At 39.8% G+C, this 25,956-nt stretch overlaps 1 protein-coding gene across 1 annotated transcript in view; it reads left to right on the top strand.

Annotated features, from left to right (window-relative positions):
* The first annotated feature begins 1,876 nt into the window (after nt 1–1,876).
* OVCH1 (ovochymase 1) overlaps nt 1,877–25,956 on the top strand; it is a 48,799-nt gene continuing 24,719 nt past the window's right edge. The window contains 13 exon segments of the mRNA XM_070495176.1: nt 1,877–2,196; nt 2,785–2,903; nt 3,184–3,284; nt 4,031–4,200; nt 8,464–8,559; nt 9,199–9,351; nt 11,200–11,470; nt 13,081–13,121; nt 14,136–14,223; nt 19,757–19,890; nt 21,093–21,233; nt 21,341–21,471; nt 22,189–22,282. Of these exon segments, the coding sequence (XP_070351277.1) occupies nt 2,133–2,196; nt 2,785–2,903; nt 3,184–3,284; nt 4,031–4,200; nt 8,464–8,559; nt 9,199–9,351; nt 11,200–11,470; nt 13,081–13,121; nt 14,136–14,223; nt 19,757–19,890; nt 21,093–21,233; nt 21,341–21,471; nt 22,189–22,282 (1,603 nt within the window). The 5' untranslated portion in view covers nt 1,877–2,132.

Genomic DNA, 25,956 nt, shown 5'->3' with positions numbered 1-25,956 from the left:
TCATGGGATCACCCAATGACCAGACCCCACCTGCACTGATACCATTTTAACTGTTTTTCATGTTCTTTCCTTTGTCTTGTAAAGAGATAAATCATATACCTATGCCTTAAATTTAGCTCTAACCCTCAACTTGGGGCAGCAGAAGCTCTGACTGCCCATGGGTCCTGTCCCCATGCTACACTATTCTCTAAATAAAAGAGCACTACTGCCAGATCTTAAGAGTCTAAGAAATCTTTCTTTCGACTCGGCTCACCGACCCCGCATCACAACTGTACTTGCACAGCATGTGTTCATTTTTTCTTTCCTTCTCCCATTTTATTTGGTAAAGGCTTGGTAGTGGTCTTAATCTGACCTCTTCTTGCTAAGAAGAAAGTGGAGCTTGGGTCCGTTTGGAGGGTCTGAGATTTTACTGGAGAGTAGTGTGCCCTGGGGCCCGGGATGGTTATGGTAATCTTTGTGAGATCACTACAGTTGAAACAAAACTCAGGGATGAGAGCGGTGAATGCCATTGGTCAGGCAGCCACCATATCTGGAAATTTCCTGGGCAGTGCTCAAGCCTGGAGGTACTATGCTTTATTTTCACAGAAGAGCTGCCTACCTTACCAAGACTCCTCCCACTCTCCCCTAGACACCCAGGCTTGAAACCCAGGAATCATCTACTCAATGAAACTGTCATCTAACATATCTTTATTTAAAATAATTACTTGAAAAAAAATGGGGCTACTTTCAAGAACAGTGTAGTCCAATAGAACTATCTCTGATGATGGCAACGTTCTCTATTTGTGCTATCCAATGTGGTAGCCACTAGCCACAGGTGACTACTGAGCACTTAAAATGTAGCCAGTGTGACTGAGGAAGTAAATTTTTAATTTGATTTAATTTTAATTCAAATCACCACATATGGCCAGTGTCCACTGTATTGGACAGTGCAGCTCTAGACCTTTTCAATGTAGTAAGACTTGGGACATAAAAAATCATAGAAATGCTTTTTAGGTTCATGAGACAAGAAAGTTTGAGATGTGTGTTTCAAGGCTGGGTGACAATCACGTTTGGTAAGCTTTTCACCAAAAGGTGCCCCTTCACCTTCTGCTTGCCTCTGCAGTTACGGGGGTCATTGCCCCCAGCTGAGGGTCACCTACCTGGTCCTGTACCTGCATTCCCTCTGCCTTGACTGTCTTCTGTTTTCCTGTCTACCTGTTTACCTCCTGCCTGTCTTCCTGGGTCTGTTTACCCTCCTACCTCAAGGAGCTTTTATTTCTATTTTACACAAGTGAGACAACTTGGCCTGGGGGATTGGTGTCCAAGTTAGTTGAATGTATAGAATGTCCAATGAGCCTTGCCCCAATTTTTTGATAAAATATAAATCCATTACAAATTCTGGCTTTATTCCTCTCCCCATCTCAAGCTAACTTATTACAAAATAATACGGGAAAAAAAATGCTGACACGATAATCTTAGCAATGAATTCATTTTGATAAAAAATGATGGATCATACAGCTTTGGTTCACTCCACTGAAGCTGATAACACTGCTACCCAGAAACAAATGGCAGCAGCATAAACCTGATATTTCATATGTGGTCTATTTGAAAACTGAGTGTCAAGGGCTTCCAGAAATTTCTCACAAGCAGAGGAGGTACTAATAAGTACGCATTAAGCTTTCATGAGTCTGCCTTCCAGAAGTCAGCCTGCCTGTGTCTTGTATGGGTGACCAGCTTCCTTGATCCTGGGCTTGAAGCACACTCCCAGTTCTGGGACAGAAGTCACCTGCGCTGAGCGTTCTAGGCCGCTGATCGCCTTGCCCCCTGCATCTGTCATTAGGACCCCGCTGCACACGTGTGAACGACCCACCAGCGGCGGGGCACCGCGCGCCTGCCTCCAGGGGTGGCTGGTGGGGTTGCTGTGACACCCGGCGCGGCGAGATTGCTGCAGCGGCTCGGGATGATGCTGAGGAGGGAAAGCTGCGAGCCGGGCGGCGGGGCAGGTGCGGCCCATCGGCGCCGCGGGCGGGAACGAAGAGCGCGGCGGCGGTGCTGCCGGGAGCGCGGGAACCTGCGGCGCGGAGCCCGCCCACCTCGCCTGGTTTCCGAGCCTGCAACCGAGGGGGACGGACGAGTCCCCGCGCGCGGCCGCCATGGGGGCGCTGGCCAGGGCCCCCTTGCTGCTGTGGCTCGCCATCGGCCTCCCGCAAAGACTCGGTGAGCCCGGCCCCTGGGCGCCCAGGCTGCAGGCTGGAGCTGAGCACTTCATTCCTCCCTGGGCCGGGAGGAAGGACGGGTGAGGGGGGCCATAGCACAGGCCCAGGCGTGCCCAAAGGAGGGCCTGCGATTTTCTATATGAAATTCTTTAGATTCCAGAGTTCAGGTTTTAGGCACATCTGCTAACTGTGCTTATGCTAAGGAACCTCCTCCAAGGAAAAATAAGCAAGTAGAAGTAACTTAGAGCCTAGTATCTCTCTTTCGGAGTAGTAGGTATTGTTCTGCAGCATCTTTAATACAACCTAAATTATGTAATGTGCATCCTCCCAGAGTAAGCCCGGAGTCCGTCGCTAGAGGGAGGGCTGGCTCATCCTGCCCCGGGTCTTTTGTAATTAAGGCAGCGCAGGCTGCAAAGGGGCAGGGGAGTGGTGATCTACTCAGTAAGAACTTGAGAAAAGAAACGGGATAGCCTGCAGCTGAGGGATATCAGAACATCTGTGCCAGGCCGGGAAAATCTGAACTTGGCCTCTTGATAAAGTGAACCCTTACGTAAAGTGTCTGTGTGCGCACACGTGCTCTCCCATGCAGGGCTGAAGTGTGGAGTTCGTGCCATCCATTTGAGCAGTTCAGAAACTGACTTGGCATGTGGGTTCTTCTCTAGAACCTTTCGCTGAAGGAATTCAGCAGTTGGTCGACATCCATGGCAGGTCAGTATAACGAGGGCATTGATGTCTTACTAAGAAAATGGTGAATTTTTTCCTTTGTTTCAAATATCTCAACTCCAAGTTAACGTGTAATTTTTTCTCATGACCCCACTTGACCTTTCTGAGAAAAAGTTTACTTCATAGGAAATATCTTACTAACCAATTTATATCAGTATTTTAAGAATGTTATACCATATTTGAAGAGTTGATTTCAATTGTTTCTGAAGGAGATGACATCTATGGGGAGATGTATATTAGTTGTGTTTGTAACTTTCTTTTGCAGCAGGTCTCCCTAAAATTAGGTGAGCGCCACTTCTGTGGAGGAAGCTTGATTCAAGAAGATCTGGTGGTTACAGCAGCCCACTGCCTGGTTAGCCTCTATGAGTAAGTTGTGGATTTTCATTGCTTGTCAAACTTTGACTCATAGTGACAGGGCTGGGAGATACTATGTAAGATTAAATCCTAGTCCTTTTAATTTTGACATCTGGTCTACTCACCCACTGACGTTCTTGATCCCTAGAAACTTGTGTCTGGCCCAGGATTTCCCGTGCTTCCTGCCTTACTAATCAGAGACCCCACACATCATCTATACTTTGTGGAGTTAGTGGTGGGGGAGAATAATTATTTATTCTAATAAAGTATTAACATCAAACGTTACATGGGTGCTCCAAAGTTTAATAATCTGAGTTTCATTAAGAGGGAAAATATACTGTGGAAATAACAAACACTTGGCTAGATTTAAAAAGGGTACTAAGGAGGAAAAGAAGGACAATTCCAGGGACAACTTTTATTAAAAATCTTAAAAATGGTAGAGGATATTTAGACTGGCTTATGAATAAAAGAAGAAAAGGAAGCCACGCTTAAATGCTTTACACAGAAAGACAGTTGATGGTACCGGAAAGAGTTCACAAAATTTAAACACTCGTTGACTGAAAACCATGACTTTTTATGATCCCTATAATTTGCAGGGAATTATGACAATTGATAGTAATCAGTAATAATGGTATATCTTCTTTTAAGACTTAGAAATCCTTAAAGGTACATTAATCACTTTTCATTTAGTTACATGAAACGAAGAGTCTCTCCTGGGGGACGCAGTTACTTATTGGAACATTTTTCTTTGGTTTTAGGAAGCAAATTAGGAGTCTGACTGTGACTGCTGGAGAGTACAACCTCCGACAAGAGGATGAGCAGGAGCAGAATATTCCTGTCTCAAAAATTATCCATCCTGAATACAGCAGGCTTGGCTATAGGAGTTCTGATATTGCACTGCTGTTTTTAAAACACAAAGTCAAGTTTGGTAAGTAGGGAGAGTGAGAATTCAAAAAATGTAATGGAGAAAACTGTGTTTATCAGTTCTGTACCAGTTCACTTTAAATTCTGTGTGTATATAGTAATATTAGAATTTCGAAGTTTTGTTTATTTTAAAAATAATTTTATTTAATCTACAACATATAAAATGCACTGTACAGGCTAGGAGTCCCAGCTGCAAATTATGTATGCTAAATGAGTCAGCATTATAATTACTCCAGTGTCTTGGCTAGGCTATATTCTAGACCATCTACCTATGCTCGACTCTAGCCAAAGAGTTTGGGACATTTAAAAATGTTCTCAGAGACTTCTCCTTTCTGTCATTATTGTGGACTAGATATCTCATATTCAGCACAGGTAATCTAAACATTCTGGATAAAATATTAAAAACTTGCTTTTTTAAAAATGCAGGAAAGGGAAGTGTTCAGTGGCCAAAAACAATGAAAGAAGGCAAATCCAAAGGCGTTAGCCAGACACCGAAGAAAGGGACTGCCCTTGAGGCGTCTAACTATCTTTGGGAACCTAGAACTTTAAGTGCCCATGTGAGGAGCCTGCATGGGAGTAGGGATGGGGGATGGGAGAGTCTGATTGGAGGCTCCCTGTAACCTGAGACTTCCTGAAAGGTGATGCTTTGAAAGACAGAGGAAAAGAGTGAGGGAAATATGCCACCAAAGTGAAGGAATAAGGAAACTTGCCTACTTGAACCTCGGCTCTGGAGGGAGGGTTCTCAGGAGAATCCGTGATCACGGGCAAGCCCTCATTCAGCTTTGGTGCTGGAATTCCCGTTACCTGTGACCACAGACTCCAAGCCAAGACTTGAAAGTGTTTCCAGGTGGGTAATTGGGGCTGCTGGCAGAAGCAAAAGTAAATCCTCTCTGAAGAAATGAACCTTGACTCACAGCTTCAAGGTATTCCTATAAAGTGTTAATTAATATGAGCACACATTTACATCGAAATTATGCAGCGAAAGTTGCCACCAAAGAGAGAGAGTCAAAAATTAACAACAACCAGAACCAGATCTTCTAAGATTACAGGTGTTAAGATGAGATACATAATATAAAGTATGTTTTACTTAAGTTTAAGTAAGTAAAAGTCTATCAAAAATGACTGAAGAAACTATTAACTGAAGAGGAAGATGTGAAAAGGAGTCAATAAAACACAAAGCTATGAACATATAATTGGAATTAGATAGTAGATGAATTAGATAGCAGATTAGATCAGATATAGGGCACTAGAGGATCTGAAATAATTATCTACAAGAGACACAGAGTAAGAGACAGGGATAGACTAAAAGAGTAAATATCCAGTTTGAGCTTTAGAAAGAATATAGATAGAGAGGCTAGAATTTAAGAGAAAGTGGGTGAGGGTTAATCATAACCGATGAAACACAAATCTTCAGATTTAAGAAACCCAGTATTTCACACTATGATATTAAAAATAATTTTTTTTTTGAGGAAGATCAGCCCTGAGCTAAGCTCTGCCAATCCTGCTATTTTTGCTGAGGAAGACTAGCCCTGAGCTAACATCCGTGCCCATCTTCCTCTACTTTCTATGTGGGACACCTGCCACAGCATGGCTTAATGAGCAGTGCCATGTCTGCATCCAGGATCCAAACCAGGGAACTCCGGGCCGCCAAAGCAGAACGTGTGCACTTAACTGCTGTACCACTGGGCCAGCCCCTAAAAATAATTTTACATCTACATATGTTGCGCTGAAATGGTAGCATGCTAAAAACAAAAAGAGGATCTCAAAAGCATCTAGAGGAGGGACCGGCCCTGTGGCGTAGTGGTTAAGTTTGGCACGTTCTGCTTTGGTGGCCTGGGTTCGCAGGGTCAGATCCAAGACCCAGACCTAAACTACTCATCAGTCATGCTGTCGTGGTGACCCACATATAAAGTAGAGGAAGATTGGCAGAGATGTTAGGGCTAATCTTCCTCAAGAAAAAACATGAGGAAGGGGCCAGCCCAGTGGCACAGCGGTTGAGTGTGCAGGTTCCACTTCAGCAGCCCCGGGTTCGCCGGTTCAGATCCCGGGTGCGGACATGGCACTGCTTGGCATGCCATGCTGTGGTAGGCGTCCCACATATAAAGGAGAGGAAGATGGGCATGGATGTTAGCTCAGGGCCAGTCTTCCTCAGCAAAAAGAGGAGGATTGGCAGCAGTTAGCTCAGGGCTAATCTTCCTCAAAAAGAAAAAATTTAAAAAAAAAAATGAGGAAGATTGGCAACAGATTTTAGCTCAGGGCTAATCTTCCTCAGGGGGGAAGAAACATCTAGAGGAAAAAACTATATTACTGAAAAAGGAATGATAATTAGAGTGATAGCTAATTTTTCAACAGCAGTCATGAAAGTCAAAAGACAGTGGAACAAGATCATCAAAATACTGAGAGAGAATAACTCAAACTAGATTTGTATATCATAGGAAACTATTGATTTTTTTTTTCTGCTCCCCTTCGTAGAAAAACTCTGAAGATCCCTCTATGTTAGGTATGTCCGTTTCCTCTGCTTAGTTCTCGTAATTACATGTATTAGGTTTGAGATGTTTGTTGGATATCTGAGTCTATTAGACTTTTACTCCCCCCCACCCCCACCAGATATGCTCTTGTCACAGTCAGCTATGACCTCCATGTTGCTGAATTCAAAGGTGAATTCTCAATCCTCAGCTTACTTCATGAGGGTTTTGACAGAGCTGTGCATATTGTCCTGGAAACATTTTCTTCACTTGAGTTCCAGGAGTCCCTTGGTTTCCCTCCTATACCTTTTACCCCCTTTCTTAGTCTTCTATGATGGTTCCTTCTCTTCTTCGTGACTTCTTATCATTCCAGTGTCCCAGGTCTCAGCACTTGGACCTCTTCTCTCTTGGAACTCACTCCCTTAGTGATCCTCATCCAGGATCAAGGCTTTAAACATCATTTCCTTGAAGATTTCCCCAAATGTTATGTATCTAGCCCAGGTTTCTTTGTATTGTATATACTGCTGTGATAAATAGGGGTCATATAGCCAACTGCCTAATGATCATCTACGTGGATAGCTAATAGGCATCTCACCATGTTTAAAGCAAAATCCTGATTATGCGTGACATCCTACCCGTAGCCTTCCATCTTGATTAATGACCATTCTACCCTTCCAGTTGTTTAAGCTAAAAACTTTGCACTTGTTCTTCACTCTTCTTCTCTCTCACTATACATCTAATCCATCCAAAAAATCCTATTGCTTCTGCCTCACTCTCTCTACTCTTACCATCGCGTTACAGGCTACCATCATTTCTTGCCTGAGTTAATTTTAATGGTCTCTTTAATTGTCTCCACCTTCCTCTTTTGCATCCCTAATGTTAATTTTTAACCCAGCAGCTAGAATAATACTTTTTGAGATGTAAGCCAGATTCTGTCACTCTGGTCAAAACACTTCAGTGGTTTTCCACTACTCTCAGATGAAAATCAATATTCTTATCAACTGACTTCTCCCTCCTCCTAGCCATATGTTTAACCTCTTTTATGTTCATTTGTTACTAAACTTCTTTTGTTTAACTTGCTCCAGCCGTCTTGGCCTCCCCACTGTTCCTCAGACATGCGTGACATGATTCCACTGATGGGACTTTCTGTTCTGTTTCTTCTTCTTCAAAGGCTTTCCACTCAGATAACTGCACGGTTCCTTTCCTCAGCTTCTTCAAGGCTTTGCTCAAATGTCATCTGCTCAGTGAGACTTACCATGTCTACCATATTTAAAATTACATCTCCTATGCATCCTGCCTAATCCCCAGACTTCTCGTCTTCTTTACCCTGCTCTGATTTTTCCAGACCACATATTACCTAACAACTAAATTATATTTTTCTTGTTTGTGTTCCCTCTCCCCACAAACACAAGTGTAAGTTCTGCCAGGGCAGGGATTTTTTTTTTCACTGAGATCTAGAAGAGTGCTTGCTCTATAGTAGTGATCAATTATTACTGAGTGAAAAACTGGCCCTTAAGTGCAAGGGCACACCATAAAATGTTAGTAGTTTGTGGGAGTCATTGTGGTATGTGAAACAATGGGTTATTTTTTTCCTTATTTTACTGTTCTTGCATTTTTTTTTCAAATTCCTATAAATATGAAATAGTTTTTTATGAGAGAGGAGAGCTTTGAAAATATATGTCAATATTTCATTTAGGAAGAAAGTGTAGAAGCCATGAAATCAAGCAGACATCACTTTCCAAATATTTTTAGCATCACTTGTCTGTGAACCTTGTGATTTTTTGTTATTGTTGTTTTTTCAGGCATTGCTGTTCAGCCGATCTGTATTCCCCATAGAGATGACCAATTTGAAGAAGGGATTCTTTGCATGGCCAGTGGATGGGGCAGGATTTCAGAGAGTAAGAGGCATCAAAAGAATATAATAATATTTCTTCCAGGCCCCTTTGTATGCCCAGTGGAAGCAGGAATTATTTTTGGCTATGAGTAATACATTTATCCTGGGCTTTTTTTTTTTTAACCCCTGAGTTCTGACTCAGTGAAGATTTCTGGTTGTTTTCAACATAGAAAAGTCTATACTTAATGTTTTACATAAAACACCTCCTGCTGCCTTTTTGGTTAGGCATCTCAGATAAAAGAACTGGAGGTGACTATAACAGATGAAGAAGAATACAGCAGAAGGGAAGTCAGGAAATAGTCATCATAGTTAAACTTCTTTATCATTAATACTTTAATTTTTTTTAAAGTAAAGAAATTTTACAAAATATTGCTTTGTTGACTAAAGTTTTCCTCTTAAGGAAATATTCAAGGATATATTCAGAGAAATCACCATTGCCTATGTTAAAAATCTGCGGAATTTTTAAAAAATGTCCTCATCTCATATGTGATTTGGGGGAAGAATATAATTCACACCTAAAAAAATAAGGACTTCTACATTTTGGTTAAATATCTGTTTGAAATAGTTTTTAAACTTGTTGGTCTCTTATTGATTTGTTTCAATAAGGACAGCTGTTGACTCACTTACTGTCCTTTCTCCACAGCAAAAGAATATTCAAATGTCCTACAAGAAGTGCAACTTCCCATCCTGGATGACAGAACGTGTAATACTGTGCTCAAGGATATGAACCTTCCTCCGGTAGGAAGGACCACGCTGTGTGCCAGTTTCCTTGATGGGGAAAAGCATGCCTGCCAGGAAAAAAGCATAAATCAGCTGTTACTCAGTAACACGTGGGTGATGGTGGATTCTGCCTTTCCCCAAGAGTTGCTTTTGGGGAGTTACTTCAAAATTCCCATTTCCTGCGTCTGTCCACCTGGCTTCTACTGAAAAAGTTCACTTGACCTGGCTGAGAGAATTCTTTTTTTTGACACCTCATTTTTTGTGGGGAGAGGAGGCAAGGAAAATTTCAACATTTCCAACCCAATTCAATCAAGCAAGGTGACAACTTTGGCAAGCTAATTAGGTCCAGCTGTGAGTTATTTTTTATTCCACCTTTTGTTAAACATTGTGAGCTATTTTTTTTTTTCAGTCTTTAGTGCAGAATGCAGTGCTTACACAAAGTTTGACCAAAGATTGCATAGCTATACTAACTGTTGGGTAAAAGATATTGTGAATGACAATGACCTCCCAAGTCTAACACAACAACGTCACAAAGAGGACTAACCTTTAGAAGATATAGAGAGGAAAGGGAGACCAATTTGCGAAAGACATGCATTTTAAGTTTTAGGTAGAGAAGATAATTTACTTGGAAAGCCAAGCAACTTGAAACTGCTATGGGAAACTCCCTGAAATTATCTGTTGGAAAAATTTATGATTTTTCTTCTAGGGTGTCAGGACAAGGTGCAGGAGGAGTTTGGGAGGGAGGAGAGAGAAATTTACACCTATACCACTTTCTAAATTGAAACACAAGTAGGACAAGGGTGCTTTGGCTTGTCTGCATCCTTTTCAAGCAATCCTTTTTTGGATGAAGCCCTCGAACACTTTTATGCCTTTTGAGGAGGGTTTAATCCAACACAAAATTGACACATGTTCTCAAAGCAGCATATTTGGAAAGATTATTAAAGAAAGGATCCTGAAATTGTGGGTTCCTTATCCTCTAGTGTGAGAGCCAACAGTCCTTTACATATAGCTTCTGGGACAAAATTAGGCTTCCCAGTTGTTTGGCCGCATGCCCGGTTGAGTGCACAGTGCAGGATAGGTTGCAGAGAGACCAAAAAAAAGACCTGGAGATGGCAAACAAGACATATAGGTTTACTGAGAGTTGCTTAGAGGGAATGTGTGGTGGTGGCCTGCTGGATGGAAGTGTGCACCCACTACTGCCCCCTGAGAGAAGCTTGCTTAAGTAGGCAGAGGAACTGGCTGCTTGCTTGCCAAGGGGGATTGTCCTTGTATGACCTGCATTCCAAGAAGCAGAGTTCCCCTTGGAGTGCCTCCATGTTCCCTCAGACCATGACGGTCTTTGTGCTAACTATCCCATGATAAACAGCTGGGTTGGCCAAGTCCGGGACTCTTATCATCGTAAGTGCTGGTGCGTAGCCTAGACAAGGGGCCCCAAGGACAGATGACTGTTAAAGGGCACGCAGGCTATTGCTCCCACACCAGGTATTCTTGAGCCTTGAGCCATTGATTGACTTTGGGGACTCTATTCACTGATGCTGTAGGCTTGGGATATGACCCAGTCTTTCCCAGCAATTCTGGGTGACCAGCTATAGTGGAAGCATATATCTGTAAATTTCCCCTTCTCCTTTCACTGATTTTGGAATCTATATGGTTGTTCCCAAAAAAGTAGGAGGGAGAGAGAAATTAAGTGTTAGCTTGACAAGATTGCAAGCAATAGTGGAAGAAAGTTACATCTGGGTAAAAAGACTGCACCTTGAAACTAATGGTGAAGAAACAAAAAGATGGACAGAAAGAATGTTGATGGACAATGACTAGTGGGCTCTTTCTTCTCTCTTTGAGATGAATGCTGATATTTGTGGACCTGCTAAAATATTTTTAACTTATGAATATTCACAAATTTTCTCCCTTTCTCTGCTATAAAAGTGGGACTCTGGCAGTCCACTTGTTTGTAGAAGAGACAATGGAATCTGGGTCCTTGTTGGGATAACTTCCTGGGGAGCTTGTGCTAGCAATTGCGCTCCTTTAAGAAATAACCATAGAAGAGCATCGCCTGGCATTTTCTCCAAGGTGTTTGAGTTGACAGATTTTATCACTCAGAACATGTTCACAGTGGGTGTAATTTCTGTGAATTCTTCCTCGTTTCATTCCAAGTCAAAACTTGATCATACTTATTTAAAGAGGAGTTTCTCTGATATGTAACAGATATAATCAGAACTAAGCTTTTAAACAAAGTAAGAATATGGCTGGTGTCTAATTCCTAAACCAATGTATATAAACTTCTATCTCAGAATTCACGAGCACTGATATCTGTCAATTTATCTTGAATTTATTAATTTGAACATTAACTGGATCTTTAAGTTTATGTTCATGTAGATTTTCTGAGATTTTTTTTGTATTTATGAGATTTGAAAATAGCCTTTGAGAATAGACTCATCACAGGATTCTTTCTTCATTTATCCAGTTGACATATTTTTTTTCCTGTAAACTACTTAAGAGCGCTAAGAATAAATCATTCCTCTTCTGCCTTTTCCATTCACCCTGGATAATTTTACTTGGTGACAGTGGGAAAATAAGGGGGGCTTTGGAGAGTTATTTTCATTTTGTGGCACTAAAATCTAGATTGGACAAGTATGAGTCTGGAGATGCCAAACTTGCCCTCGAGGAACTTTCCAATTACTCAGGGAGACAGAGAAGCAAATGGACAGTTGTGAGGAAAGGTGAAGTGCAGATAAGCCAGAGAGCTGTAAGAGCACCAGAGAGAGGTCGAAAGGGCTCAGTCCTGAGGGACCAGAAGGTTTGCTGTGCCAAGGGGCAGCATCTTCATAAGAAAAGGGCACAGGGGGCAGCCTCTGCAGAATAAAGAGGCATAAGGATACACAAGTTACAAGAATAAATAATTTAGTAAAAGAACCAAATTTTTTAAAGACTGGGAGCTAGAGCACAGAACACGGCGTTCTCTCCATCCCCCTTCATTGTGGTCCAAGATCAGCCACCTAGCTGATGATTTGAGAAGCACTGCTGCTGTTGGTCCAGCTGAATACCAGCGTTATCTCAGACTAGAGCAGGCTCTCAGCTCACTTTCGTTTGGTCTTCAGAGTAAAAGTGTTCTGTTCATTGCCATTACAGCAGGGTAAATTCTCTCCTGGTGGCCGTTCTATTCAATTTTCATCACCTAAAAGAGAAGGTTAAAAAGGTTAACAAGTCATGGACAAAAGGTTAATGATAATATTCTAAAAGGACAGTGAAATCAGGCAATAATCTTTAATTCCACAGTCAAATGAGTATCAGAATGTGACAAGTAATTTATTTAAATAACATACATTTAAGGTCATCTTTCTAAGTTTCTCATCCCCTAGTTACCTATTTATTCCAACTTCCTACAATTAAAGTGTGACATTGGCATCTGGAATTTCTGAATGAATGTTAGAGACTTGCCATGTCATTGCTAAAATTTGTGTACGTTTACTTTAGTATCTTTATACAAAAGTGTTTTATTATAACCCAGGACATCCTAGTTAGAGATGGGAAAACACCATATTAGTTCCATACTAAAAATTTGACAGCTTCATGATTCATGGTTTGAGAAAATTGGATAAATATTCAACTGGAAGAACTCAGATAAAGGAAAGAACATTATGAATTCCATTCAGCCATTAAAAAAAAATGAAATCTTGCCATTGCAACAACATGGATGGACGTTGAGGGCATTATGCTGAATGAAATAAGTCAGAGAAAGACAAATAGTGTAAGATCTCACTTATATATGGAATTAAAAACAACAACAACAAATCAAGCTCATAGATAGAGAACAGATTGGTGGTTGCCAGAGGTAGTGTTGAGGGGAGGGCAAAATGAGTGAAGGGGGTCCAAAGGTACAAACTTCCAGTTATAAAATAAATAAGTCATGGGAATGTAATGTATAGCAAGGTAACTATAGTTAATAATACTGTATTGCATATTTGAAAGTTGCTAAGAGTAGCAAGAGTTGTTAAGAGTAGATCTTAAAAGTCTTCATCACAAGGAAAAAAATTGTAATTATGTATGGTGATGGATGTTAACTAGACTTAGTGTGGTGATCCTTTTGCAATATATACAAATATTGAATCATTATGTTGTACACCTGAAACAAATATAATGTTATATGTCAATTATGCCTCAATAAAAAAAAGTAGGAGAGGGGCTGGCCCCGTGGCCGAGTGGTTAAGTTCGCGCGCTCCGCTGCAGGCGGCCCAGTGTTTCGTCGGTTCGAATCCTGGGCGCAGACATGGCACTGCTCGTCAGACCACACAGAGGCAGCGTCCCACATGCCACAACTAGAGGAACCCACAACGAAGAATACACAACTATGTACCGGGGGGCTTTGGGGAGAAAAAGGAAAAAATAAAATCTTTAAAAAAAAATTAAAAAAAAAAAGTAGGAGAAAAAGTATTGTAAAAGGATGTCAGATGGTTAATTAATAAAACTATATATTAAAAAAAAAAAAGATAGTGGTTAAGGTTGGCAGCCCAGGTTCATGGGTTCAGATCCCGAGCGCGGACCTCCACCACTCATCAGCCATGCTGTGGCAGCAGCCCTCATATAAAGTGGAGGAAGATTGGCACAGATGTTAGCTCAGGGTTGGCTAAACTTCCTCAGGAAAAAAAGAAAGAGAGAAAGAAAAGAACATCATGATTTAGAAATTTTCCTAATGAAGTCTGCAAATACAATGTCTAGGTCAGAACACCTAAAAATATATCCATTCCCATAAATATAAATTACATAATATAAATTGTATAGCATCCAGCTGACTCTGTACTGTATGTCTTGAAATGTTTTCCATAGCTGACATAAATAATCAACTTTTTTTCTATGTTTTGGAAGATTGTAGATCTCAGGGAACAGTGTTGTTTGGAGAAAGTGGGAAGATTCATTACCCCCATTCTTAAGCAGGCAACTATTCTCATAATTGGTATGTATCCTAGGTAGGAATGATTCCTGGGATCCGCCCCCCACAAAATCAGACCATTTAATGGGCTATGTTTTGGCAATTTTATCTAGTATCTCAGTTACTTTATTTGACTAATATAAAAGTCTATATATTTCAGCTGATATATTTTGGTTGGCAAATATTTGCTAATTGGTATTTCTGATACCCCTTAATACAAACCACCAACACATCAACACCGCTAGAGCTTACCTGAATTGACGTGTTCAAATACCTAACATTAACAGCATCTGGTAGTGAGATTGTTATGGGAATTTAGTGGTTAATCCTGTCCCGCTTATTTTCATAATAATGGTAATATTTTCTTAAGGGCTGTCTGGAAGATGGAAAATAGTTCATGATCTATAAGCCTCAGCATCTTTAGACATTTGTCTACATACCCCATTCTCTATATGGCTAAAGATATCTTTAAACTTTAGAAATTAGTTTTTGCAAGTATTTCATTTCATTGAGTGTTCTACATTCATTTTTAAAATTATATTGGACATTGAAAGGTATTCAAAGGCAGATGACTGCTCTATGAGTTTATGATCATAATGAGTTTATAGGAGGAGAGAGTAGGACAAAAATAACTATACTATAAAACAAGAAGAAATAAGCTTTATAATCCACACTACCCAGGTGTGTTGGTACTACAGAAAATGGAGAGACCAATTCCCATTGCAGTGTTTGTGAGGTGGTGCGTACTGTGGTTGGGAGGGGTAGGGAGTAGGAATGATTTAGTGAAGGGGGTGGTGTTGAAACTAGGCATTGAAGGCTAGTTATGATTTTTAGCTTAAGTCTTTTGTAGCTGTACTATCTAAGAGATTTTTACAGATCATTCCAGGCAGAGGGAATTGTGCGTAAGCAATGTCAGGGAAGTGGAGATTATCAGGGGTGTTTGGATAATGTGTATCCCAGTGCAGCTGGAGAGCAATGTTAATGTAAATAAGAACTGGGGTAGCCGTGGACCATGAACATAAAAAGGAATGTAAGGCCTTAGTTGTAGAGGACCTTGAATTCCATGTGAAGAAGCTCAGACTTTATACCATAGGCAATTGGAAGCTAAAATGGTGGAAGGGTTGTAATTTACAAAACTAATATAAAATGAATGTAAATATTTGTTAGGAGTATAGGATGGAAATGATGTGGTTTAATTGCAGCCCACATTTAAAAGGCTTAAGAGTCTAAGTTGACTTTCTGTGAGTTAACCTGGTAATAATATAATACCAATAAAGCCCTTGTCATCTTTGCTTAAACTTCGAGAAGTATAGCATCCAGAACAAGAGAGAAAGTCCTGTGTTATTAGAGTCATGGGCAGAGTGAATAGGAAAGAGGTCACTAGGTACATACAGTCTTTAGAAAGGGACATTGGTAACCTGGAAATTACTTGAAGGATAACGACCAAGATGGAAAGAAATTCAAAACAGTGTCTTGGGAGATATAGTGGAAAGACCTAGGAATATTTTCAGTCCAGAAAAGACTTGAGAAGACAAAGGAACTGTCTTGATTTATCTGAAAGGCGACTAGAGAAGCAGAATTAATGGCAGAGTTGAGAACAAGGAACAGAGGGTAGATGTTAGGAGGAGGCAGATTACAATCCAATGTAAAGTAGTTTCCAATTTGAGAGATTTCTGAGACTTAATGCCCTTCCTCAAAAGATAGTGAATTTCCTTTATAAATGAGTATTTGAGCAGAGCATGGATGGCTATGGGTGAGATTCTAGAAAGCATTTAAATGTCAGGTAAGGGACATGCAGATGACAGGCAATTTATCCTCAAACACCGAGAACCTGTGATTCAGCTTAGACAATGAAGTATTGAAGAGATCTCAGCAAGAAAGACTTTTAAGACAAAGGGGCTGTTAGTAGTATCAGATATTTCAAGTGTCAAAATGAGTTCAGATAAAATGCCAACAGTATGGCAATTCAAAATTTGGGAGCTGATGCAGTAGAATTGTAGGATCGAACGTTATATTCATAATGGTTAAGTGATTGTTGAAGATTTGGTATCTCTTCTTCTCCAAATAATCCAAAAAAATTTATTGAGGCCTTAAGATGTGTCAGACACTATTTTAAGTGCTTGTAATATAGCAATGGATGAAACAGACAAAAATGCTTTCCTTTGTGGGGCAAGTTGGAAGGTGGAGAGTGGCGATAATATAAGTAATGTCACATATAATAGTAGAAAGTGGTAAGTTCTATGCAGAAAAATAAGAAAGAGGGATAGAGAGTGCTGGGTTGTGCAATATTAGAGAGGGTGGTCAGGGAAGACCACGCTATGAAAATGGTATTTGAAAAAGACTTGCATAATGTGAGGGAGGGAAGCAGATGGTCATCTTGGGAAGGGACAATCTGGCAGAAGGAATAGCATGTGTAAGGCAGGGAAACTCAGTATATTTGAGGAACAGCAAGATCAGAGAGCTAGAGCTAAGTGAGAGAGAAGGGAAGTGGTCATGATTAGTAGTGGCCCAACTTCAAGGACATAAGAAGGACTTTGGATTTTATTGTGAGTAGAATATGGAGTCACTGGAGAACTTTGAGCAGAAGAGGAACATGATCTAACATACTTTAAAAGGATCATTTTGCCTGTTGTGTTTAAAATAGACTGTAGACAGACAAGACCAAGAGCTGAGACCAGCTACTGCAATAACCCAGGAAAGCATGATGCCTTTGACCAGATTTGTAACAGTAGAGGTGGTGAGAAGGGGTAGAACCAAAGGATTTACTAATGAGTTGAAAATTTAGGTTTTAAGAGAGGGAGACTTATGATTGACTTGAGACTTTCTGACCTATGGGAAGGATGGAGCTGCCATTGTTTGACACAAGGAAGACAATTAAGCAGTGAAGAGAAAGAAGATGATGAGACCATGGCTTTAGGGTAATAGGGCTAGTAGGGTAATAGGGTAGTAGGGTCAAGAGAAGCAGGGCTTTGTTTTTGTTGTTGTGTAGAAGGGTAGGCGTAACTGTCCTATGGGCAGAAGAGAGAATAAGAGTGATAAGTCAAAAAAAAGACATCTGTGAAGGAAGTTTGATGAGAACACAACAAATAAAGGTGGTTTAGCTTTGGAAAGAAGGAAGAATAATTTCTTTTGTGGAAAAGCAACCAAAAATGTTAAGGTAATCTATAGGACAGTTGAAGGAATTTACACTAGATGCTGTTCTAGTAATTAAAAGTTTTCAATTGCTTCAAGTTTAGGGCATGAAGTTGAGATTAAATAGTTAGGAAGGTATTAAATAGCTTGTAGAGTCTAAAGTAATAAGCCAACTAGAGAGAATAAGACTTTTGGCAACATTACAACTCAATATTAGTATGAATTTGTATGTATGATATTTCAACAAGTCTAGAACAAATGGGTTGTAAAATCCATCATTATTTTATGTACCACCAATAAAGAAAACAAAATACCCAAGATTGGGAGATCTCCATATAAAGCTGGCACACCAAAGGCTGTACCTTCAGTGTAAGGCTAAGCAATGCCTAAGCCCACCCACGTGGGAAGTTACGTGCCTCAACCTTGGCACTGGATGTAGGGAGAGATAAAAATCCTCCCTGAAAATTTGAATCGTGCGGGTCTACAGTCTAAAATTCCCACCACCAGTGTAGTCCCAAACTCTTCAAGCAGAAAATTAAACAGTATGCAGTTGAGAGTGCCCCCAGGTGACTGGCCAAAGCAAATACAAGTCCCTTCTGAAAGAATTCTTTCAATCCACGTCTAACAGAATTGTAAGACTCCATTGTGAGATCCTTATGGTTTTAGAGTGTTCAAACGTGAAAAGACATGTGTTTTAGATATGTTAATAAGGTATGGAGCCAGTTCGCATACTTAGTGACTCTCCAGCATGCTAAGCAGCCTTGAATGGTGGAAGGGTCTTGTAAATTCCAAATGGAGTTAATTAGCTAATGCTAAGAGAGAAAGAGATAGCGTAGAGAAGGAGCAGGCAGTTATACAGTCCCTCCGAGCCTATCTTTATTCTGGCTGATGGTAGCTAGACTCTCAGAAATGGCAGATACGTGGCACTCAGGTGACCTCCTTCCTTCCAGGCCCATGGAAGACATTGTGTTTCTTGGAGCATAGAACAGTGCCTGGCATATCATAAATGCTCAATAGCTATTTGAATGAATAAGTCAATGATTAATTTTGGTAGTCCTCATTCGCTTAGCTTGACTAGACCTCAGAATCCTTTTTAATGCAGCGATTGCTACCAATAAATCAAGGTTGGCATATGATTTGAAATCTATTTTCCATCTCTGAGTTAGAGATCTTGAGGCAGAAAATAACTTGATGAAAACAGGAGAAAATACTGGCCTTGGAATTCATAAAGCCTAAACCCTATTTCCTATTATATGAGATGTGATGAGTCTTTAATATCAACGCCAGTTTTCCCATTTGGAGAAAGGCGAGTAATTTCTCTCCTGTCCATTTCAGAGAGATGTGATGAGTCTCCAGAAGGATGATGAATGTGGAGTGCTTTTTCAATTGAAGTGCTTAAAAAAAGTGAGCTTTATAATATTTTAGGCAGCGTATTGCTATTTAAATTGAAGTGCTTAGAAAGTGATGTTAATAATATTTTAGGCAGCCTATTTTTACATCTATGTTCAGGATGATGGACTTGAATAGAAAAGAGTAAAGCAAGGAGTTTCTGGTTAAGGTGATGTTTGGTAAGAATTGTTGCATTTGGTTTTTGGAAACTGGATATGAAAGAGCTGGATAATTCCTACAGTCCTGAACATTTATTACTTAGAGGGCAGTGGGGCTGTTAACAGGTCTGAGGTTGTTGATAAAGACTACTGAGTCTTAGAAAGAAGGTCATTCTCACATGTTAGATTCCAAATAAGATTGCTCTGCACTCGGATGAATGTGAGACATGGAAGATGCTAGGGATTTATGGCCCACTAGGATTTCTTTTCTTGAGTAATAATATGAATTCATGGAGGAAAATAAAGGTAAAGGACTATGTGTTAAATTATGTAAGAATACTTTCAAAATGTTTAGACATGTTTCTAAAGATGTTAGTAAGAGGTCACAGCTGATCTTCCTGGGCGTTAGAGAGGTGACATTGCAACCCCAGGGACTATGACTTAGGCTGACCTTGGAGGATCTGGCTGGTTAGGGTTAACATATGCTGCATGGTCAATCTATAATCCATAATCCATAATTCAACTTCTGGATGAATATTATGAATTTTCAGTTTTCACTAATAACTTAGAACAGAGAGATGAATCTTAGTTTTATTCAATTTATACATCAAAATTCTAGCATTTTATAACTAAATGAAATTTAGAAGGTGTTCTCTGGCCATTCTCTAATTAATACTCCTCTATTTGTTGAATAAATGCCAGCTATTTGAACATAAACAAATTATTCTCACATAGAGAATTTCCATTGCCTTTCATTTTCTAATATCCTGTAGAAAGTTTATTATTGGTGAGTTATGAGCTAAAGCCCAGATATTAGACCTTATTTGTCACGCTCGACTCTGCCATTTATTATACTTTCCCCGCCTTCCTCTATCTAGCTTATGTATCTGGAAAATAATGGTACCAGAAGATAAAATTATCCTGATAAAATTCACAAGCTTAGACATAGAAAATCAAGTTGGATGTGACCATGACTATGTATCTTTACAATCAAGCAACGGAATGCTTATTAGTAAGTGCATTACATTTATTTTCATCTGTCATTTCAGAGTATTGACCCCAGAGCTGCTGAAAGATCTGAAATTAGATTTCTGCACACAGGATGATTATTTTATCTTACAAACTGTGCCCTTCTTGCAGGGGTGGGAGTGTGTGTGGTAAGAGTGAAACCAATGACCAGCATATTGACTGAGCTTTCTCTAGTTTAATAACAGGATTGAGTGAACTTGATCTCAGTTGTCAGAAACTTCCTTTCAAGGCAATGTCTCTTTTTTCATTTTTATCACAAAAGCGGGTGCGTGTTTGCCAAATTTGGTAAAGATAAATGAACAAATGGAAGAAAATGAACCATTCCTAATCCTACCGCCTAGAGATAAATGCTGTTAACATTTTGTTGTATATTCATTTATATATATTAAAGGAACACACGGAACTTTACATTGTTTTGTAATGTTCTTTTTTCTTATGACAATAGATTATTCCATGCCATTTATTTTGTTGAGTACCTCATAAGCTATATAAGCATAACTGATATATCTACTTTAATTGAAATATTATGTGTTAAGCATAATAGTCTGTAGAGCTGGTATAGGTCTTGGTCTGCAGGTCTCCATGAGGCAGGTGGTTAGGACAAATATCTCTTCACAAATATTTGATAGGATGCTATAGACAGGGTATCGTGCTAAGGGTTATAATATTTATTGACTAAACGATTTCATGCTTCAGGCCTGCTATTTATCTAGTAATCATTTTTTATGCCAATCATTTGTTAAAAATCAACCAGATACCAGATACCATACCAAGCACTGGACATATATAGAGTCAAAGCAGTCTCTGCTCTAATGAACCATTTGGTGAGGTTACTAAAAGTGTACCACAGAGTAGGTGGTGATGTAGAATAGGAAATGTGCTGCGGTGACTCAGAAAAGGTAGCTCCTATTTCCAGTGGGTGTCTGGGAAGGTTCTTGGAGAGCTGGACTCTGAGCTGGGCCCTGAAGGATGAGTAGAATTTGGACACATGAGGTTGAGTATGAGAAAGTGAATGGAATATACAGTCGCTGAAGCAGAGAGTGTGGAATGACTAAAGGGACCACTAAACAGTTTGGTGTGTTTAGAACGGAGAGTTCATGGAAGATAATATTAGGAAAACAGACGTGTATAAGTTTGTTTCCACCACTTTTTAGTAATCTTATTTCAACTTCTTTTGCTTTTCAGGTAAGGTCTGTAGAGACATATTACCCTCACCACTGCTGACAGAGAACAACGAGGCCGTAGTTACATTTGTGTCTGATGCAGAAAACAGCGACAGTGGCTTGGAGCTCACCTTTACTGCTGTACGGAAGAACTCAGAAGCTGGCAAGTATTTCAGATGTTTAATTCCCTGCTGTTTTTCTTTGATATGAGGGTGAGGAAGAGGGAATGCCTTTAGCCATTCCCCTTGGATTTCCCCAACACTTCCGTAGTTTCAGGTTGCGGGAGTGCAGCTGTATTGGTGGAAGAAGGGACGATTCATTCTGCCAAGTATCCTGACTTGTATCCCAGGAATGTAAGGTGTCGCTGGTTCATTCATGCTCCAGGGAATCACGTTATAAAGGTAAGCAAATAAGGAAGCTATTCACCTCATGGAGAACTTAGCTGTGTTAGTAAGGCAGAACACGCTTCATCTGGAATGTTAAATTGCCATTAAGACTGGGAGCTTCTATTTGCCTTTTTTTCCTCTCTAAAAGGGGATCCTCGTTTGTGGTTTAAAAAGTTTCAGCAGTTTAAAAGAGAATACGATGAAAAGTAAGCCTTTTCTCTTCCTATGCCCATCCTACCTCCTGGAGGCAAACTTGGTAAGTTTCTGGAATATCCCCAGAGAGATATTTTGAGCATTTTTGGCAGTGCTTTTTCTATTTAAAAATCTCAAGGATCTTTCCAGATGAGCGCACAGAGCTTCTTTTTAACAACTACATAAAATTACATTGTGTGATGTTCCACAATTTCTTAAACCAGTTCCCTACTAAAAGACTTTTAGTGCGTTTCCAGTCTGTTCATACCAGCAATGCTGGTACGTTCCTCTGTCACTGTTTTTGCACACATGTGAATGTATGTAATTCTCAGAAGTGGACTTTCTGGATCAAAGGGTTTGTGCATTTAAACCTGGACTTCATTGCCAAATTGCCCTCTAAAGAGGCTGCAATTGTTTACACTTCTATCAACGGAATATGAGAGTGTGACTGAGAACTTTTCAATGTGCAGAGAAAAACTTTTAAAGTTTCTCTCTTCTCTTCCTTGACCGTTTTTCTGGTTATGTTTATAATTTGTGCAGTTGGCATTTGAGGACCTTACTATTGAATTTAACGAAAACTGTATTTATGATGCCATCGTGATTTATGGTGATCCTGAAGAGGAGCAAGAGTTAGGTGGGTAACATTCTGTCCTTTAAACTTAATGTGAAAAGAATGACACTAACCACAGTACAGCCATGTGTCACTTAATGATGAGGATACATTCTGAGAAAGGCATCATTAGGCCATTTTGTCGTCGTGTGAACTTCAGAGTATACTTACACAAACCTACATGGTATAGTCCACTACAAACTTAGGCTATAAGGTACTAATCTTATGGGACCACCATCGTATATGCATATATGACTGAAATATTATGTGGTGAATGACAGTAGTTGCAGCATTGGCTGGCTTCATTGGGTAACATGAGGTGTAGAGTAGGATGTGAATTTCTTATACTGGAAACTCATAATGCTGTAAAACTTTAGCTTTAAAACCCACGAGCCAGCAACTGATTCACCGGTAAAGTTTTTAATAGAAACATGCAAAATTTGAAGAATGTTTCAGAATACTTGAAAAGTAAAAAGGGAGACCCGGGGACAAGAAAAATGGTAACACTGAGTAAATTTTTGGCAGTTATTTGAAGTAAAATTTTAAACTTCCTTTTTTTCCTGTATTAATCCATTCAGTTGCTAATATTTTCATTCTTACGTCCAAGAAAAGTAATCAAAACAAGTGACCAAAAGCTGTAATTTCTACTTGATTCTTAAAAGTTAATTTTTTGAACTAAAACTTAAAATATACTGTCAGTTTTGACCTTCCAATTTACTGAGTATAAAAAAATGATCCCTTCCAGGGCTGGCCTGGTGGTGTAGCAGTTAAGTTTGCATGCTCCGCTTTGGCAACCCAGGTTCACCGGTTTGGATCCCAGGCATGGACCTATGCAAACTTACCAAGCCATGCTGTGGAAGGTGTCCCACATATAAAGTAGAGGAAGCTGGGCACAGATCTTAGCTCAGGGCCAGTCTTCCACAGCAAAAGGAGGAGGATTGATGGCGGATGTTAGCTCAAGGCTAGTCTTCCTAAAATACAAATCCCTTCTGGCCATGTAGTCGCTTCCTGAACACCTTCTATTTGCCCCTCAGTTAAGTGGTCTGGGTGCTGGGTATACTAGTTGCTACTAGGGTGTTCTTGCTTCTAGGCTGTCTTAGCTGACAGCTAGAAAATATAGGTGTGCATACTAACCCATTTATATAAGCATATTTATCTATTTGTATGTATTTTAAGCTACACATGAGTTCATGTGGATATTTCCAACTCAATCCAGTATGACATTGTTCATTCTAGCCACCCTCTCTTGGAGAAGTCCATTTTATAAGAATTCTATCAATGTGCATTTTTAAGTACCATGGAAAATAAGCCTCAATAGTAGCTGACTAATTAGTGAAAATTAATGTATTGGAAAATAAAAATATTAATATTGATGCCAGAGTTGCAGAAGAAGCTTTGGCAGACTCCCTTGTCAAATAGTATAGTCTATTCTTGAATTTATGTGATGGGCCATGATGCCTTGCAGCGAAATATAGACCATACCAAAACTTTTCTTCACAAGGTGGAATATTCAACTTGATGAGTCAATTGAGATGAATTAAACACAGCTGTAAATGTTTATGAGCCCTTGAAGTTAACCACAAGAAGAATTTGTATATAATTTCATCAGTGACTCTTCTTGATTTCTTTAAAAATTTTTCCCTAATAGTAATGATTGTGGAAAAAGGCATTTAAAGAAAGTTATCAAGTAAAATCTAAACTACTCTCTCTATTTCACTGATCTGTTCCTCCTCTCTGGAGGTAATCAATATTAAGAATGCTTTAATTGTCTGATCAGATAGCGACCACCAAGACCACATTCTGCAGCCTTGGGACTTTCCTCGGCTTATGCATGTGCCCTGGCACCCAGGAGTTGGCTGAAAGGATCTTTTGCCTTATTACCATAGTAAAAATCACACCCAGGGGTGGAGAGCTAGCATGCTAATGATACATGTGACACATGTAGTGACATGCTGCCAGACAGTGCAGGCACAAACACAACTCCACCTCTACATGCCATGATGGAAGATGCATCCTCTGCCACAGCCTGATAGTGTGGTTGTTCAGGGAGCCACTTGCCTCTCTCTCTCCCTTCTTCTACTTTTCACAACTGGCTCCCTTGTGCACAAGCTGGTAAACTTTCTAACTCCTCACTCCTGCTCATTATCTCTCTTGATTTCTATCCTGGGTGATGACAAGAACCCAGGGCACCAGTAACAATCCCACTATTGGAAAAATCTCAGGCTTCGTTGCCTCACAGTGGATGGTGCTTTATCATGTGATTTTTTTCACAGTGTTCTCTACCAAATTAAAATAAAGGATATTGGAGGACGGTGCATATAAAACTTCACTAGAAATCGTGATCTACATTATCAAGTGTACCATGATTTTTATTATTTGATTGTGTTATGGGCACTATCCCCTCTAGAAAGAAGTCGAGGGGCTTTAAGAAATGTTTCTTTACTACCTAGTAATAATTTAGAGGGTGACTTTGAGAATAAAGTTTAATCCTTCCATTAGAGTTGATGGCAGATAATAACAATGATAATGGCTACCATTATGAATCATTCCATCTGTAAGGTACTTGCCAATCACTTTGCTTGAGTTAGCTCTCCTAATAAAGGCATACTGAAACCCATGAATAAGCCAGACTCATCATGCAAGGAATTGAAATGAGCATGGTTATGATTAGAGAGAAGATGCCTATGTGTAATTACGGAACTTCTCCTTTGAATAAAGTGTGTTGAAAAATCATTTCAATAACTTTACTTTTCTTGAAGAAACAGTTTTGAAAAATGAAAAATTAATCTCCAAGCTAAAGTGGCAGTATATTTGTGGCAATTGAGGGCCTCTTTCCTTGGATATTTTTTCAGCTGGAGATCTTGATGGCAAATTAATGGATATTGATTCAAGTTTTTAAACGTCTTTTTGAAGTACGTCAAAAGTGTGCAAATCTTAAGTATACAGTTAGAGGAATTTTCACAAAATGAACAGTCATGTAACCACCTAGATCAAGAAAAAAATATTGCTGACACTCAGCAGCTGCCCTCAGGCCTCTTCCAACCATCATTCCCCTCAAAGGAATCAGTGCCCTTATTTCTAACACTATAGGTGAATTTTACCTATCTTTGAACTGATAAATTTTTTTTAACCTCAGTTTCACCAATCCTGGTGATTGATAAAAGATGACAGTTTGAGATATATTCCTGTAATATAATGTTTGGCTATTTTTAACAGTAAAGCATAGACTAGAAGCTACCTCATTATGAAAGTAATTTGTTTTCACATGTTCTTATATCACTGTGAAATTAAAATAAGCTCTAATTATTCTTTTTTTCCTTCTCAACTTAAAAACAGCCTTTGGTGATATTTGATAAGGGCTCCAAAGACATTTTACCAAAAGAAGGGGGCAAGATACACAATTAAGAACTTCTCCCTAGGTAGATCAGGTGGTGTGATGTGCCTTCCCAGGTAGGAGATTACACAAAGGCACCAGGGTGGCACCTGGCTGAACTGAACAGTGCATTTTGTTAGAGCCAGACAGGGTTAGACCAAATGGTGAAAAATATGTTTGGTTTTTTTGCTGAGGAACATTCTCCCTGAGCTAACATCTGTTGCCACTCTTATTTTTGCTTGAGGAAGATTAGCCTTGAGCTAACATCTGTGCCAGTCTTCCTCTATTTTGTATGTAGGTCACCACCACAGCATGGCTGCTGATG

This window comes from Equus asinus, chromosome 22, assembly GCF_041296235.1.
Source record: "Equus asinus isolate D_3611 breed Donkey chromosome 22, EquAss-T2T_v2, whole genome shotgun sequence".
Lineage (NCBI taxonomy): Eukaryota > Metazoa > Chordata > Mammalia > Perissodactyla > Equidae > Equus > Equus asinus.
The sequence above is the reverse complement of the archived record's forward strand: the minus strand, read 5'-3'. Positions and strand labels throughout refer to the sequence as shown.